Here is a 14621-nt window from a genome sequence, read left to right on the forward strand (position 1 = left end):
CTCTGGGTTTTTATTATAAGACCATTTATGATTCGAGCAACACAGGACAAACCTCGCCTTCACTTCTGAATGAAACGTCTAGTTCCCCCACAGCCAGGCTGCTGTCTTTCCCTCCCTCCCTCCCTCATCCTCCAGCTTTCTCGTCAGCCTCCGCTCCTGCTGCCGGCCGCTGTGGTGTTGCTCGTGGACCGTGAGTGTGGTCTAATGTCGTCTTCACTTCTTGTCTTGGAACAGAGCAGCACTTCCCGGAGGTGATGCTGGGGGAAGAGTTTCTGAGCTTGAGTCTGGACCAGGTGTGCAGCTTGATATCCAGCGACAAGCTGACTGTCTCTTCAGAAGAGAAGGTACTGTGCCCTCTGGAGAAACATGAGTCTCATTAAAAAAAAAAAGTCCTTTTAAGCTGAAATAATGGAAGGCCCACTGAATCCTTTCAGGAGGTGACAGGGATGTCGACGACAAAGCTGGTCTACTGACTGAGCACTCAGAGCACCATGGCCAACACTGAGTCCTTCTGTTTTTAGTTCTTTCTGCCTTCATGGTGGCCCTGGGTGTGGGCTTTGCTGCCGACCCTGTGTTAGAGAAGAGAAGCACACACCGATTCTTTCTGTGTCGGGAAGAATGTCTTAGTTCCAGGAGCTGGAATCTAGGGCGGTAAAATCATGTGAGCTCTAGGTGTGATCCGGCAGGGGCCACACCTCCTCTCTAGTTTATGCAAATTAGCTGTGTGGTCTTGGGTACTTTGACTGTCCGTATCAGCCCCACCTGCTGAGGACAATAGTGTCAATACATTGCCCTGGGAGGTTGTGTGGATGAAATGGAATGATGTGCTGTATAAGATGTCTGCTAGAGTTTCTGGTGGGGAGTCAACATTAGCCAAGGTTATCTCCCCATATGTGGGGTTAGTTGTTTCTTCCTGTATTCTAGGAGAACATTCACCATGTCCTCCTGTTTGTTGTACTTAGCTCTGGGATGGGCTTATCCACAATGCAGTGCTGAGTTTCCCAGTGCTGGGAAACACATCTCAGGTATTTTCTTCATTCTTAGAGAGTCTCAATTTTTTTTCTTCTCGAATCCTCTTAGTCTACTCAGTATTTAAGTGCCAGGCCCTTTCCTGAGGAGATATTCAAGGAGAAATACACACAGAGTAGTTTATATTGTGGATGGTTTGTCTGTTGGTGCATGTCTAGAGGTAAAACTTACAAATCACTGCTTTCCTGGGGAAGTTTGGTTGAGGAGAAGAGCAGTTGCATGGAGAACTGTGGGCCCTGGGCCCCCAGGACATCCATCAGGAGACTGACTGGCACAGCGAAGTTGACTCTGCTGCCATTAGCACCATAGAAACATCCCCTTCAGAGAGAATGGTGTCTCCAGCCAGGCCACAGGCTCCTCCCTGCCGAAGTTAGGAAGCCAGGGGCTTCTTGCTAAACCTGTTTTCTATCCTGGCTAGATTTTGACACAACTGGAAGATATGAACTATGCTGGCCAGTTTATGTCAACTGGACACAAGCTGGAGTCATCTGAGAGGAAGGAGCCTCAGTTGGGAAAATGTCTCTGTAAGATAAGGCTGTAGGCAGGCCTATAGGACATTTTCTTAATTAGTGATTGGTGGGGAAGGACCCAGCCCATTGTGGGTAGTGTCATCCCTGGGCTAGTGGTCCTGGAGTCTATGAAAAATCATGAGGAGCAAGCCAGTAAGCAGCGCCCCTCCATGGCCTCTGCATCAGCTCCTGCCTCCGTTTCCTGCCCTGTTTGAGTTCCTGCCTTGGTGTCCCTCCCTCAGGGACTGTGATTCAGGGTATGTAAGCTTTTACTTATTTAAAACATTTCCTCCCCGACTTCCTTCTGGAGCATGGCTTTCTAGAATCCACACCAGCTCACCCTGCTCAGAAAAGCACAGTGAGTCTGTTTGCTGTGCCAGGGTGGGAGGCTTGGGTGGGCTGTTAGGGGGCAGATGCATCACCATGCCCTGAAAACCAACAGTCTCTGCTTGCTGTCTGTGTGATCCTGAGAACTCTCCTTAAATATAAAATAAGAAGCCAAGAGCACTCCCTCTGAGAGTTGGCGAGAGGATTAGAAGGGACAGATAAAAAAAAAACCAGTGCTGTTCACCGGGTGCTCAGTAAATGCCATTTGTCAGCACAGCTCTGACCACAAAAGGAAGAAGACACAGTTTATTCTGGAGCCAAACATGAGCATCCATGGCCCAGGAACGCAGACCCAGGATGCCCCAAATACTGTGTTCTAACAGGGGAGATTATTGAAGTCTTTAAATATATATATATATAGTAGCAGAACAAAGAAAGTCATAAATCAACACACTTTTCAAAGACAGCGATGGGAACATCAGGTAGGTAGGTTGCAGCAGGGCGGGAGAACTTCTGCTGTAGACCTCAAATGCTGGCTGGTGACATCCTTAGCCTTTGGGTTGGTAGACCCTAGAGGTCTGTTTATATATTCCAGAAGAACTCACCCAAGAGTTGTAGGATGTTAGATTACACACAGAGGTGGGCACAAAATGGCTGGTTTTGCTTTGTTTTTAAGATTCATTGCTTTGATGTGTGTGGGTGTTTTGCCTACCTGTATGTCTGTGCACCATGTGCGGACAGTGCCCATGGAGGCCAGCGAGGGCAATGGATTCACTAGAACTGCATTATAGATGGTCGTGAGTCACCAAGTGGGTGCTGGGAACTGAACCCAGGTCCTCTGGAAGAGCAGCCAGTGCTCTCAACTGCTGAGCCACCTCTCCAGCTCCAACAAATGGCTCCTTCAGAGGCTAAGGTAGCCCAAGATAACTTGGCTCTGCATCTGCAACGTTTCAGCCTTTCCAAGCCTTTCCAAAGTAGCCAAAGTTCTAGTCAACCAGCCTGGAAGAGATGCAGTGGTTTAGTTCAGGGGCCTCTTCCTTTTAAGGCACTTCAGTTAATGCCATGGTAACTGCCACAGTACTATATTTTGAGGTACCATTGTTAATGATAATGCAACCAATATGACAAAATTATGAAAAGTCATGATGGTGGTAAGATATATTCTTGTGGGACAAGGTGGCTGAGTGGTTAAGGTGATGGATAGCTAAAGTGTGCTTTAAGTGAACTGCATGTTTCCGGAGGCAGAGAAACATGAACTTATGTATAGTGGCTGTCATTACTTCTTGTACTTAGGGATGAGTCGCTCTTTTTAAAGTCGAGTTTAGAACGTGTATATGTATGTTCACACTGATGAAATTCTGCACACGAATCATTCCTGGAAACTGTGAGGACCTTCAAATTTAGGGATACTTTCCCTAGAGTGAATTGTGATGGTTGATTTGATTGTCTACTTGAGTAGATTAAGAAGCGCCTAGGGTGTTAATGTGGCACACCCTTGGGCGTGTCTGTGAGGGCTTTCCCTGGGAGGAATAACTAAGAGGAAGACCTACCCTAGTATGGCTGCCATCATCGCTGTGGGTCCCAGGCTGCATAAAAAGGGGGTGGAAAAGGCTGAGTACCAGTGTTCCTCGCTCTCTGCTTCCTGTTCCATGGAGCTGTGAACGGCATGCTTCCTCAAGGTGATGGGTTATAAACTCAGACTGTGGGCCAAATGAATCTTTTGCCCTTAAACAGGTTCTTATCAGATATTTTGCTGCAGTAATGAAGAAAGTAGTTAACACAGAAAATTGGTATTAACAAAACTTATCATTGTTGCAATAAACCTGACACTGGGTTGCCGGGGCTTTGGGATAGGTCAGCACGGGGATGCGGAAGAGTTTTCAGCTTCAGGCTAGCGTACCCCTAGAATGCTGTGAGCTAAGCCCTGTGGGCCGTGCGGGCCATTCTCTTGGGGGTTTAGAAAACCAGGGTGATGCTGAAAACAGTGTTCATGAAATTTTAGGGGGCAAAAGGACTGCACCAGGAACCAGGTTGTCAGGCATTCATGTTCTATTCTGGCAAAGAATCTGGCTGCTTTTTGCCTGGGTCCTGAGCGTCTGAGTGAGACTAAGTTCACGAAAAATGGACTAGTTGTTGGGAGGAGGCAGTTCCAGGACAGCAAAACATTCAGGCTGTGGCATGACTACTTTTAGTTAGGTTTACAATGTGTGTGTGTGTGTGTGTGTGTGTGTGTGTGTGTGTGTGTGTGTGTGTGTGTAAGAGAAAGAGAGAGAGAGAGAGAGAGAGAGAGAGAGAGAGAGAGAGAGAGAGCAGAAATAGTGAAAAAGTGTGTTCTTTGGTGAGGAAAGGAATATGAGTGCAGCTAAACACGTAGACAGCAGACAGGGCAGGTGTGGGCACAGCAGCTCTAACTGTTGAAAAGGTCAGTGTGATTTAGGACGTGCCTCCCACACTTTGCCATTGGGACAGTAGGAAATTGCTTTGAGAGCAATACCCCGCCCATTGGAAGCTTCAGGGTATAACAATAAAAATGCATATGGAAGAAAAAAATGTCAGAAAGAGAATGCCTCAACCCAGGCAACCCAGTGAAGCAGGGCCACCTGAAGAGGTATTTCATAGGTTCAGCAACAGAGGCATATGGAGTCTAGCTGTTGTCCCAAGGGGCCAGGGGACATGACCGGCAGCAGACTTTGACATCATTCACATGGTGCTGCTGATCTTGGAAGCATCCAGGGTGTCAACATGAGGAAAGTTCCAGAAAGCTACCAAGGCCAGGCTACCTATAGCAGGATCAGATTCCCAGCATGGGGAAGCACCCGAGAAGGCTTCGAATGAAAGTTGAGAAGGTCAAGCCCCAGTTGCAATGGGGATCCCCAGTTGTAGAGCCAGAAAAGTAGGGCGTTGGCTGAGGGAAGCTGCAGATACCCTTCAGAGCTGACCCTGGAGAGAGGCCGCGACCGCAGCAAGCAATAATGTTGAAAGGTTGGGACTGCCATGTGAGCCGTGAGGCCAGAGGCCCTGAGTCGCTGTCTTCTTCCTGCTCAGTTTTGCTTTTCTTTGGTCCCAGCTTCTCTCCTAGCCTCCTGCTCCTCTCTTTTGGGATGGCACTGTTTACTCTGTGACTTTATATATTGGATGATATGAGATTTTTGGGGCCATGGATGGAAAACTGTGGTATAAAGTGATATGTTTGGGTGTCGAGTTGACAAGGGCTAGGTTGGTGATGGTAAATTTGGGTTGTTAACTTAAATGGTTTAAGAAACACCTAGTGCCAGGGCATTAGTGAGGCAAATATTTGGGTGTGTCTGGGAGGAGTTTTCCCAGGGAGGATCAGCTGAGCGGGAAGACACACCCTGAATGTGGGTGGCATCGTCCTGTGGGCTATGATCCCAGACTGAACACAAAGGAGAGAAGGAAAATGCCAGCTGAGTGCCAGCATTCACTTCTCTCTGCTTTCTGGTCCACGGAGATGTGAACAAGGAGCTTCACGCTGCTGCCACGGCAGCTTCAGGCTGCCTCCCCGCCGTGACAGACTTCCTCTCAAACCCTGAGCCAGATGGGCTAATTCTCCACCAATTCATTTCTTACTGGGAACTTGGCCACAGTGACATGAAAAGTTCCTAACACAATTATCTGCGCCTTTAATGGCTTGAGCGTAAGAGTGAGGCTTACCAAAAAGGAGGGATTGGGGGCTCAGGAGGTAAGAGCGCTGGCTGTTTTTTCTGAGGACCTGAGTTTGGTCCCCAGTGCCCACGTGGTGGCTCCCAGCCATCTGTGACACCAGTCCCAAGGAGTCTGATGTCATCTCTGGCCTCTGCAGGCACCAGGCACACACGTGGTGCACAGATATACATGCAGGTAAAACACTCATGCACATAATTTTAAAAAATAGTGGGCTTTGGGCTATATTTTCTCATTAGCTTAACCTCTAGCTCTCTCTCTTCCTCTCCCTCCTCTCTTTCTGACAAGGTCTCACTGTGTGGCCCTGCTGGCCTGGAGTAAGCCAGGCTGGTCTCACACTCAGAGATCTACATGTATGTCTGCATACCATGTGCATGCAGTGCCTATGGAAGCCAGAAGAAGGCGTTGGATCCCCTGAAACTGGAGTTACAAATGGTAGTGAGCTGCCATGTGGGTGCTGAGAAACCAATCCAGGTCTTCTGCAAGAGCGGAAGTGCTCTTAATCATTGAGCCATCTCTCCAGGCCCTAAACCATAGTTTTATTTCTCTTAGTAGATCAAATGTTGCTGGAAGCTAAATAGTTCAAAAACTTCTGACAAGTGTTTGCCATCTGAATGTTAGTCTTTTGTGCTTTGAAAATTGTGCCCCAGATTTTACGATTCCTACTTCCTGTAATTACATTGGATGTGATAGTGATCTCTGGCACACACAACAGCTTTTCCTTTCAATTTTGTTTCACAGTTGGGTTTAAAAAAAGTATTTGAAGTAATGTTAGGGATCTTAAGTTGAAATTCAACTGGGTTCATAATTACATAACCTGGGCTTGCCCAAATCCACACGTGAACAGTTATGTTAACTATAGTTTATACTTATTTTTTGCCTGTAGCTCACAGGGTTCTTGTGAATGTATTATAAAGTACAGCCAGGTTTCAGACATCAGAGTTGGAAAGGATTCACCTGCCCTTCCTGAAGCCAAGGAGACAATTGCTTTACTGTTAATGGCCAATGTGTGCAGTAGTAGCGGGTCGAGACAGCTCGTGTCTTCAGAGCTGGAAAATTGCTAAAATTAGCAACTTCTCTCCTGCCAGAATGTGCCCACCACGTGGTCAGAGGTGTGGGCTGTTTTCTAGAGTGATTCGAGGCTCATGGGAGACAATGGAAGTATTTGCTGAATAAGAGACTGGAAGAGACTTCCCAGGCTCAGCACTTCTGTCTCTACAAGCGGGTAGCGGTGGTGCAGGATTTACCCTGCAGCGCTGTTCTTGGAAGGAGCGAAACCTGCACGGAATTGCGGGACACAGATAATACTGTTTACCGAGAGACTCCATGAGTGGGGCTGTTAGGAATCCTGCTGCGACTCCCAGCTGGGCCAGTGGTAGCATTAGTGGTGCTGAGTCAGGCCCTGTTCAGGGGATGCTCTCCCAGTACCCACACTGATTTGGCTTAGGGGTGTGACCTAGAGTTCAGGCTCCCTGAGGCCTGCCAAGGGCACCAGAGTGATCTCTGGGCTGTGCACAGTTCTTGACACCATGAGGATGCTCAGCGGATGCTTCCTATAGGAGTGAGGGAGGCGGGCTGAGGATGGACCTGCCCTAGGCCAGCTGACTGGACTCATTTCAGTACTTCTTCAGAGAGGAGAGCAGGCATGTGGAGGTGGGGGGCTGGGGGTGCTAGTGGGCCGGCGGGTGTTAGTCTCTCTCTCTCTTTTCATTTGTTTTTTTTTTTTTGTTTTAAAAATCCCTGCTGCTTGACGCTAGAGAGACGGCTTAGGGGGCGAAGCACCCTTGTCCAGGCGTACGTTCAGATACCAAAACACCAGTGTCGGAACCGGGCTGGGCCTGGCAGTGCGTGTTCATAACCGTGGTTTTTTTTGAGGAGAGGGGAACTCACTGGCTGAGCCTTCTAGCTGGAGCTGGGGATTCCTGGTTCAGTGAGAAATCCTGGCTCTAAAAATAAGGTGGTGAGCAATAGGAGACATCCAATGTGGCCCTTTCGCCTCTATAGGTGCATGTACAGGAGAACACACTCCTGTACATGTACACCACACACACACACACACACACACACACACATGCACACACACGAGAACACACTCCTATACATGTACACACCACACACACACACACACACACACACACACACACACACACGAGAACACACTCCTATACATGTACACACCACACACACACACACACACACACACACACACACACCACACACAGAGACACATGCACGCACACGCACACATAGGAGAACACATCCCTATACATGTACACCACACACACACACACACACACACACACACACACACACACATGCACACACACACTCACGTGCGCGCACACACACACACCCTTGTTGCTTGAGATAGGACAAATACAGCTGGCAGAATCATCCAGTATCACTAGCTCTTTGGGTAGACTCCCCATATCTCCTCTCCCCACTAGGACAGAGCCAATACAAAGACCCTCCAGGGTTCTTTTACATGGCATGGTAGGTGTAGCGGGTCAAATCTAAGCCTGTGAGCAGACTGTTTGCCGCATTCCTCCCCGGTACCTTTGAAAGGCAGGATAGCAAACTCCTGGGATGCACATAGGAGAAAGATGTGGCAACCTCTCCTGAGTTCTAGTGCAGTTTGCCATGGTGCTGCTGTAGGGCTCAGCAAATCAATGGGTGTATCTGAATCTTGGCTTTCTACAGCTCAGTTATTCCATCTTATGAAACATAAATGTGCTGGCTGGATCTGTGTCAGCTTGAGACAAGCTAGAGTCATCTGGGAAGAGGGAACCTCAATTGAGAAAATGCCCGCACCAGATTGGCCTGTGGGCAAGTCTGTGATGATTGATGTGGAAGGGTCCAGCTCACTGTGGGTGGTGCCCTCCCTTGGCAGGTGGTCATGGGTTCCATAAGAAGCAGTCTTAGCAAGCCATGGGGAGCAGGCCAGTAAGCAGTGATCCTACAGGGTCCTACCACAGTTCCTGCTCTGACTTCCCTGGGTGATGGACCAGCTGTAAGTTGCAAGAAACCCTTCCCTTCCCATTGCTCTTGGTGGTGTTTTAGCTCAACAGTGGAAACCCCAAGACAGTGACGCTTTTCACAGACAGCACTGAATGGACACTGAGGGGGAATTCAGACGGGTCAGAAAGAAAGTGGTTACGTCTCTTAAAACTTACGTTTTCATGAACCCCAGGTTATATTTTCTCTGTATTATAGCATTTAAAAATGTGCTGTACACATTTCAAGGGTCTAATTGTGATACTTTATTTCCTGGGAGAAACTGGAGCTATGTCTCCCAGGGTTATTAGTGTACATGTTCCTCTATCTGGATTCCTAGGACGTGGGCACAGGTGTGGGAGAAGCTGGGCTTGACCGCCATGAAGGCACTATTTTATGGTGACTGAGCAGGTAGACTTTACTGCTAGAGTGCTCTGTTGGAAGCCCTACTCTACTCTGAGGTCTGTAGCCAGCTTCTTAGTCCAAGACAGTGATCTCACCTGGGCCTCTCTTAGCATTGGTTTTGTTGTTATTGTTGTTGTTAGCGTGTGTTAGTTATTTAAGAATGGCTTTCATTATGACATTTTCCTACATTTGTAACAATTCAATCATATTCACTTCTCTGTTTCCCTCTCTTGTCCCCCCTCACATTCTCACTGATCTCTTTCCTCTTTCCAACTGGTAACCTTACTGTGTGTGTGTGTGTGTGTGTGTGTGTGTGTGTGTAAGAGAGAGGGGGCAGAGAGGGAGAGAGAAAGAGGAGAGGGAGGGAGGGGGAGAGAGAGACCTAGTGAGTTACATTAGGGTTGTTTACAGGTGAGTGGGTGAGGACTTGTTTACAGGAGAACAGGTTCCTTACCAATGGATGCACCACTGAAGAAAATGTCCCATCAACCATTAACTGCTTACAAATCCCCACGAAGGGATGTGTCCTCACGAGCTCCTTCCCCATGACAGGACGTTGGTGGTCCAATTTTGTGTGCAGCTCCTGTACATGTAATCACAGCTGCTAGGAGTTTCAGAATGCGACAGTTATGCCCTACCTGCAAGCCAGGGTGCCCCACTGCTCCCCACTCCGCTTTCCTGGCTCGAATTTTCTCCAGTGTTTATTAAGTCTGGAAGGGAATGAGGTCGACACTCGATTTATGGCTAAACATTCAACAGTCACTGTTGTTACCACTCTTACCAGTTAAACGTCTCCATAGTCACCGCTGACCGTGCAGAAGGAGCTTTGATGGCCAGGGATGAGCGGCACGCATCTGTGGGCGTGAATATAGTGATTTGGAAGGCAATAGGATGGACTCACCATATCCACTTAGCAAACAACAGCAGTGGCTTCCCGGCTAAGGTTTGTGGCTTCCAAAACCATAGGTTGTGACTGGCTTTATGGTGCCAGATGTGACCTGTTGAAGAATATTTGTTTAATTGTGTAAAGATAAAACAACAACACACAATTGTGTAAATTGTGTGTTGTTTTACCTTGCCTGCCGAAGGCACCTGATTGGTCTAATAAAAAGCTGCATAGCCAGTAGCTAGGGAGGAGGTACAGGCAGGACTTGTGGGCAGAGAGAGTAAGCTGGGGGGGGGAATTTAGGCTTGAAGAAGAAAGAAAAAAGAGACACCAGGAGTCAGCCAGCCAGACATGGAGGAAGCAGGAAAGTAGGACATACAGCAGGAAAGAAAGGTAAAACACCCTGAGGCAAAACATAGATGAAGAGAAACAGGTTAAATTGAGTTAAAAGAGCTAGTGGGACAAGCCTAAGCTAAGGCTGAGCATTCATAATAACAAGTCTCCATGTCTTTATTTGGAAACTGGTTGGTGGCCCAAAGAAATTTCCAACTACCAATCCTCCCCACCCCCACCCCCCCACACCAGAGAACGGGCCTTGATTCCATCAGCAAGTGGTTGGCTATCCCCGCGACAGACTTGCCATGATTTCGTCAGTGGGCACATCTTGCCTGGTCAGCATTGTTGCCCACAGGGCGCACAGGTAAGTGAGGCTTGGTGACAAGCATTTGGACACTGTCAGGGCTGGCCATCCGGGGAGGCTCCAACCAGATTTCCCTGTGTCCTGCAACCAGGATGTGCGGTGTCTTCAACCATAGAATCTTACCGTGTAGTCTGCGGTGGGCAACCGGCAGCAGCAGCAATGGTCTGCATTGTTTTAGGGACCCCACGAGGCCTTCCTGACCAACAGCTCATAGGGAGGTAGACCACCGCTGACGTAACCGACGGCTTCTGGGGGTATCGGTCTCTTACTGTTGTCCTCTGGGGACTGTAATTGTCACCACAACTGAGCAGCACCGCAGTGCTGTGCACAGTCTGCCGTGACCACCCACGTTCTGCAGGCAGAGCCCACACGTTTGCCTTCAGTGTGCAGCTTGTCTTGTAGTGAGTCCTTGGACACAGCAGATAAAACATGTGCACCTCAACTTTTTACAAAGTAAACAGGTCCATCCAACGAGCACAGAAACAGACTCCAGAACCCTCTTTTAGTCAGTTCCCCTAGCCCAAAGAAGGACGGCTGACATTTGACTTCCTATACCATAGAGAAGTTTTTATGAATATTTTAATTTAAAGACATGGCATGAAGATTTGTGTATACTTTTGTGTCTGGTGTCTCTTGGACAGAACACTGCTCACTTCATGTTTTTTTTGAGAGCTATTGCATCTGAATCGTCCTGTCTCCACCTCCCAAGCGCTGCGATTACAGACGCTCCACACGGCAGGTGTGTGCTGTGCTGGGATAGAGTCCAGAGCTTCACACTTGCTAGGCGAATGTTCAACCACTGACGTCACAGTCGCAGCACCGTTGGCTTATCACTTTAATGCTCATACCTGCTTGCATTTCGGGTAACGGAGGCTCAGTGAGGCAACTGAATTCCTAAGCAGCAGGGCCCAGTGAGTGGGAACGATGCTTGTGTCTGCTCTACCACTCTGTAAGGAGGACACAAAGCTGAGCTAGCTGCCCTAGCCATTACTGTCTGAGACTTCAGTGTGGTGAGCAGATAGACGGAAAGCCTATGTTTGGAACATCTGGACCAAAGAAGCAGTTCCTTATGGCCAGTACTCATGGAAGACACCCAGGAATATTTTATCCCCGATTACTGAGTAGGAAAGGCTTTGCAGAGTCCTCAAGCTAGGGACAGAACATGTTAAGGGTCTAGGAGTTTGGGACAATTTGCTGTACTTGGGGAGGAAAGTGATCTGCTTGAAGAGAATCAAGGATTTGTGGTGGCTTGAGGTTTGGAATGAAGGAAAGATCTATAAAAATGGCTAAGGAGTGAACATTCTCATTTTTAGGTCAGAATTTAGCCAGTTATGCCTTATAAAGTCACATTATCACAAGATGTTTATAGGCGTTAACAGAGAAAGGGGTTTTCGGGGCAGACACATATCCGAGAGCTGGCTGGGGAGTGCTCGGAGCTTTGTACTGCACACTCCTGGGGCCTCAGACACTGATTGCATGCATGCACTCTGATGGGGATTTGGCCTGTGGCCTGGGGTGCTTCTCAGGCTCATGTGCCCCTGAACCCCTTGACTGTGTAATGTCGCCTGCATCCAGTATTGTTTTTTTCAAGGATGAAAAGTTGTAGTCTGCATTAAGGTACATCTGGATGAGATGTGGTCCACATAAAAGTCAATTAATTCTTAATGTAAGATAATCTAAAGTACCTGTGCTTCAATGAAGATAAATGTGATCTACCGGTCCAAACAGCTAGAAGTGAAAGACAGCAGAGTTTAAACCAGGAGATATAAATGCAGTGTATCTCAGTATTTAAAAAAAAATCAAATATAGGAAAAACCAAATAGGAAGAGCTATAGCTTTAACCAGGTCTTGTCTGAAATCCAAACAAAAGTGGCCCATGATTATTATAGCAATTTATATTTGTTGTTCAAAAAGATGAATGCTAGGCAAATTCAATGATAAAAGGGAACTTTTGACTAAAACCACAAAATTCACTTTCTGAAAACATTAGGAATATATTTCAGATCATTTTCACAATGTCTAAATGACATGTTAACATTAAGACAAACTTACCTAGTCTATGTGGAAATTAATCTTTTTTGGTAGCATGATTATCCTTTACAGCTAATATCCACTTATAAGTGAATATATACCATGTTTATCTTTTTGATTCTGGATTATTTCACTTAGGATGATCTTTTGTGGTTCCATCCACTTGCCTGCAAATTTTGTTATGTCATTGTATTTTACAGCTGAGTAATACTCCATTGTGTAAATGTACCACATTTTCTTTATCCATTATTCAGTTGAGGGACATCTAAGTTGTTTCCAGTTTCTGGCTATTATGAATAAAGCTGCTATAAACATAGTTGAGCAAGTATCCTTGCTGTAGGATGGAGTATCCTTTGGGTTTATGCCCAAGAATAGTATAGCTGGATCTTGAAGTAGATCGATTCCCAATTTTCTGAGAAAATTGATTTTGCTCTCCAAAGTGGCTGTACAAGTTTGCACTCCCACCAGCAGTGGAGGAGTGTTCCCCTTGCTCCACATTCTCACCAACATGAGCTGTCACTTGTGTTTTTGATCTTAGCCATTCTGACAGGTGTAAGATAGAATCTCAGAGTTGTTTTGATTTGCAGGAAATTAATCTTGAACTACCAATGGGGCAGAGTGACTTTAAGGGTTGTATAATGCCTTCATATCAGCAAAAATGTGAAGAAAAGCAAGGAAAACAATTGAGAGAGCCGCAGGACCTGGGGACTGCCAACCCCATAGTTATCCACACTGGCTTTGCCACTGAGTTAAGAAGGGGACAAGAGTCAGATGTTTGACATTAAAAGTACATTCCCCACACATTCCCTTGCACTCTGTACCTCATAGCATATTGTCAGTTGGCTCTGTGGGGAGCCCAGGAATCCTGCTACATTCTATGCAATGCTTTAGGTTGATTTTTTTTTTAAGAAAAAAGTTAATACATTGCTTTAAAAAGTCTTCAAAATGACTTTTTGGGAGTGGGAGAATTAGTTTTCACCAGCTATGAGCACCTTAATTGGTTACTCAATACCAAGCGCTCAGCCCTGAAATCATATACATACAAGCAACACTAAATGGATACAGTAGATTGTGTGTGTATGTATGTATATATGTGTGTATGCATGTGCATGTGTGCATATATGTACATACATACACATACACACAAAAAGGGGCCATGCATTTGAGAGGGAGGAGGGGGATATGGAAGGGTTTGGATGGAGGAAAGGGGAGGGGAAAATGATGTAAATGTGTTTTAATTTAACAAAACAAGGAAAGAAGCAAAACCATTCTTGTACACAGAAGCCCCCAGTTTAAAAGTGTGGCAGCATACTTGGCACGTGCCCTTCCCCATTCCTCCCCTGGGATGACGTCCCAGGACAGTGTGTAGGGCTATAATTAGTATTACAGGCTTAAGAACTGGGCTCCCAGCTCTGCAGCTGGCACAGGCTTTCAGCTACTCGGGACTGAACTGAGATGCACTCTTTGCACAGCACTCAGACTTGGGGTTTGGGGTTTGGAGTTGAGGTTTGAGGTGAGTTTGCATCTGGGTCTCCTCCCTGGCATCTGTGAACTTGTTGCTCTCTGAGGCTCTTTGATCATCTCTAAAATATGAACCTCCTTTGGAAGCTTTGTGTGGATTAAATGAGGTTATTCATGTAAGATGTCATTGATCAAAACCCTTTAGTCCTGATTAACAATCAAACCCACAGGCAGGACCTAGTTTTTCCTTTGGTATTGTTTAGTGAGCTCTTCCTGGGTTCCTGTTGTGAGGGTCACTTTACTGAGGTACCATCCTACCTATTGCTCTTGAATCCCCCTTCTTGATTTTCAAATTACATTTTGAAAGCTAGCATAAGTGCTCAGTCCTCCAACTCCCTTTAGTTGAGGCATTCAGGTCTAGCCTGGCTTGGCGGTCTGTGTAACCAGGGTGAGGGTAAGCACTTACCTGCTGTTCTCAAGCCATGGCTTATCCTAAAGACTGAGGGCCCAGAGCAATAAAAACTTTGCCTCAACTCTTTTGCATTTATAGCATCCAAGAAACTAGTTCAGCAGCATGAATCAGCGAGGGAATGATCCT

General features: G+C 46.8%; 1 protein-coding gene across 1 annotated transcript in view; it reads left to right on the forward strand.

Annotated features, from left to right (window-relative positions):
* The window catches only part of Klhl3 (kelch like family member 3), a 119621-nt gene that overhangs the window by 67139 nt on the left and 37861 nt on the right, over positions 1–14621 (forward strand). The window contains exon 6 of the mRNA XM_028863293.2: positions 235–344. Within this exon, the coding sequence (XP_028719126.1) occupies positions 235–344 (110 nt within the window). The remainder of the gene's footprint in view (positions 1–234; positions 345–14621) is intronic.

This window comes from Peromyscus leucopus, chromosome 5, assembly GCF_004664715.2.
Source record: "Peromyscus leucopus breed LL Stock chromosome 5, UCI_PerLeu_2.1, whole genome shotgun sequence".
In the NCBI taxonomy this organism is placed as follows: Eukaryota; Metazoa; Chordata; class Mammalia; order Rodentia; family Cricetidae; genus Peromyscus; species Peromyscus leucopus.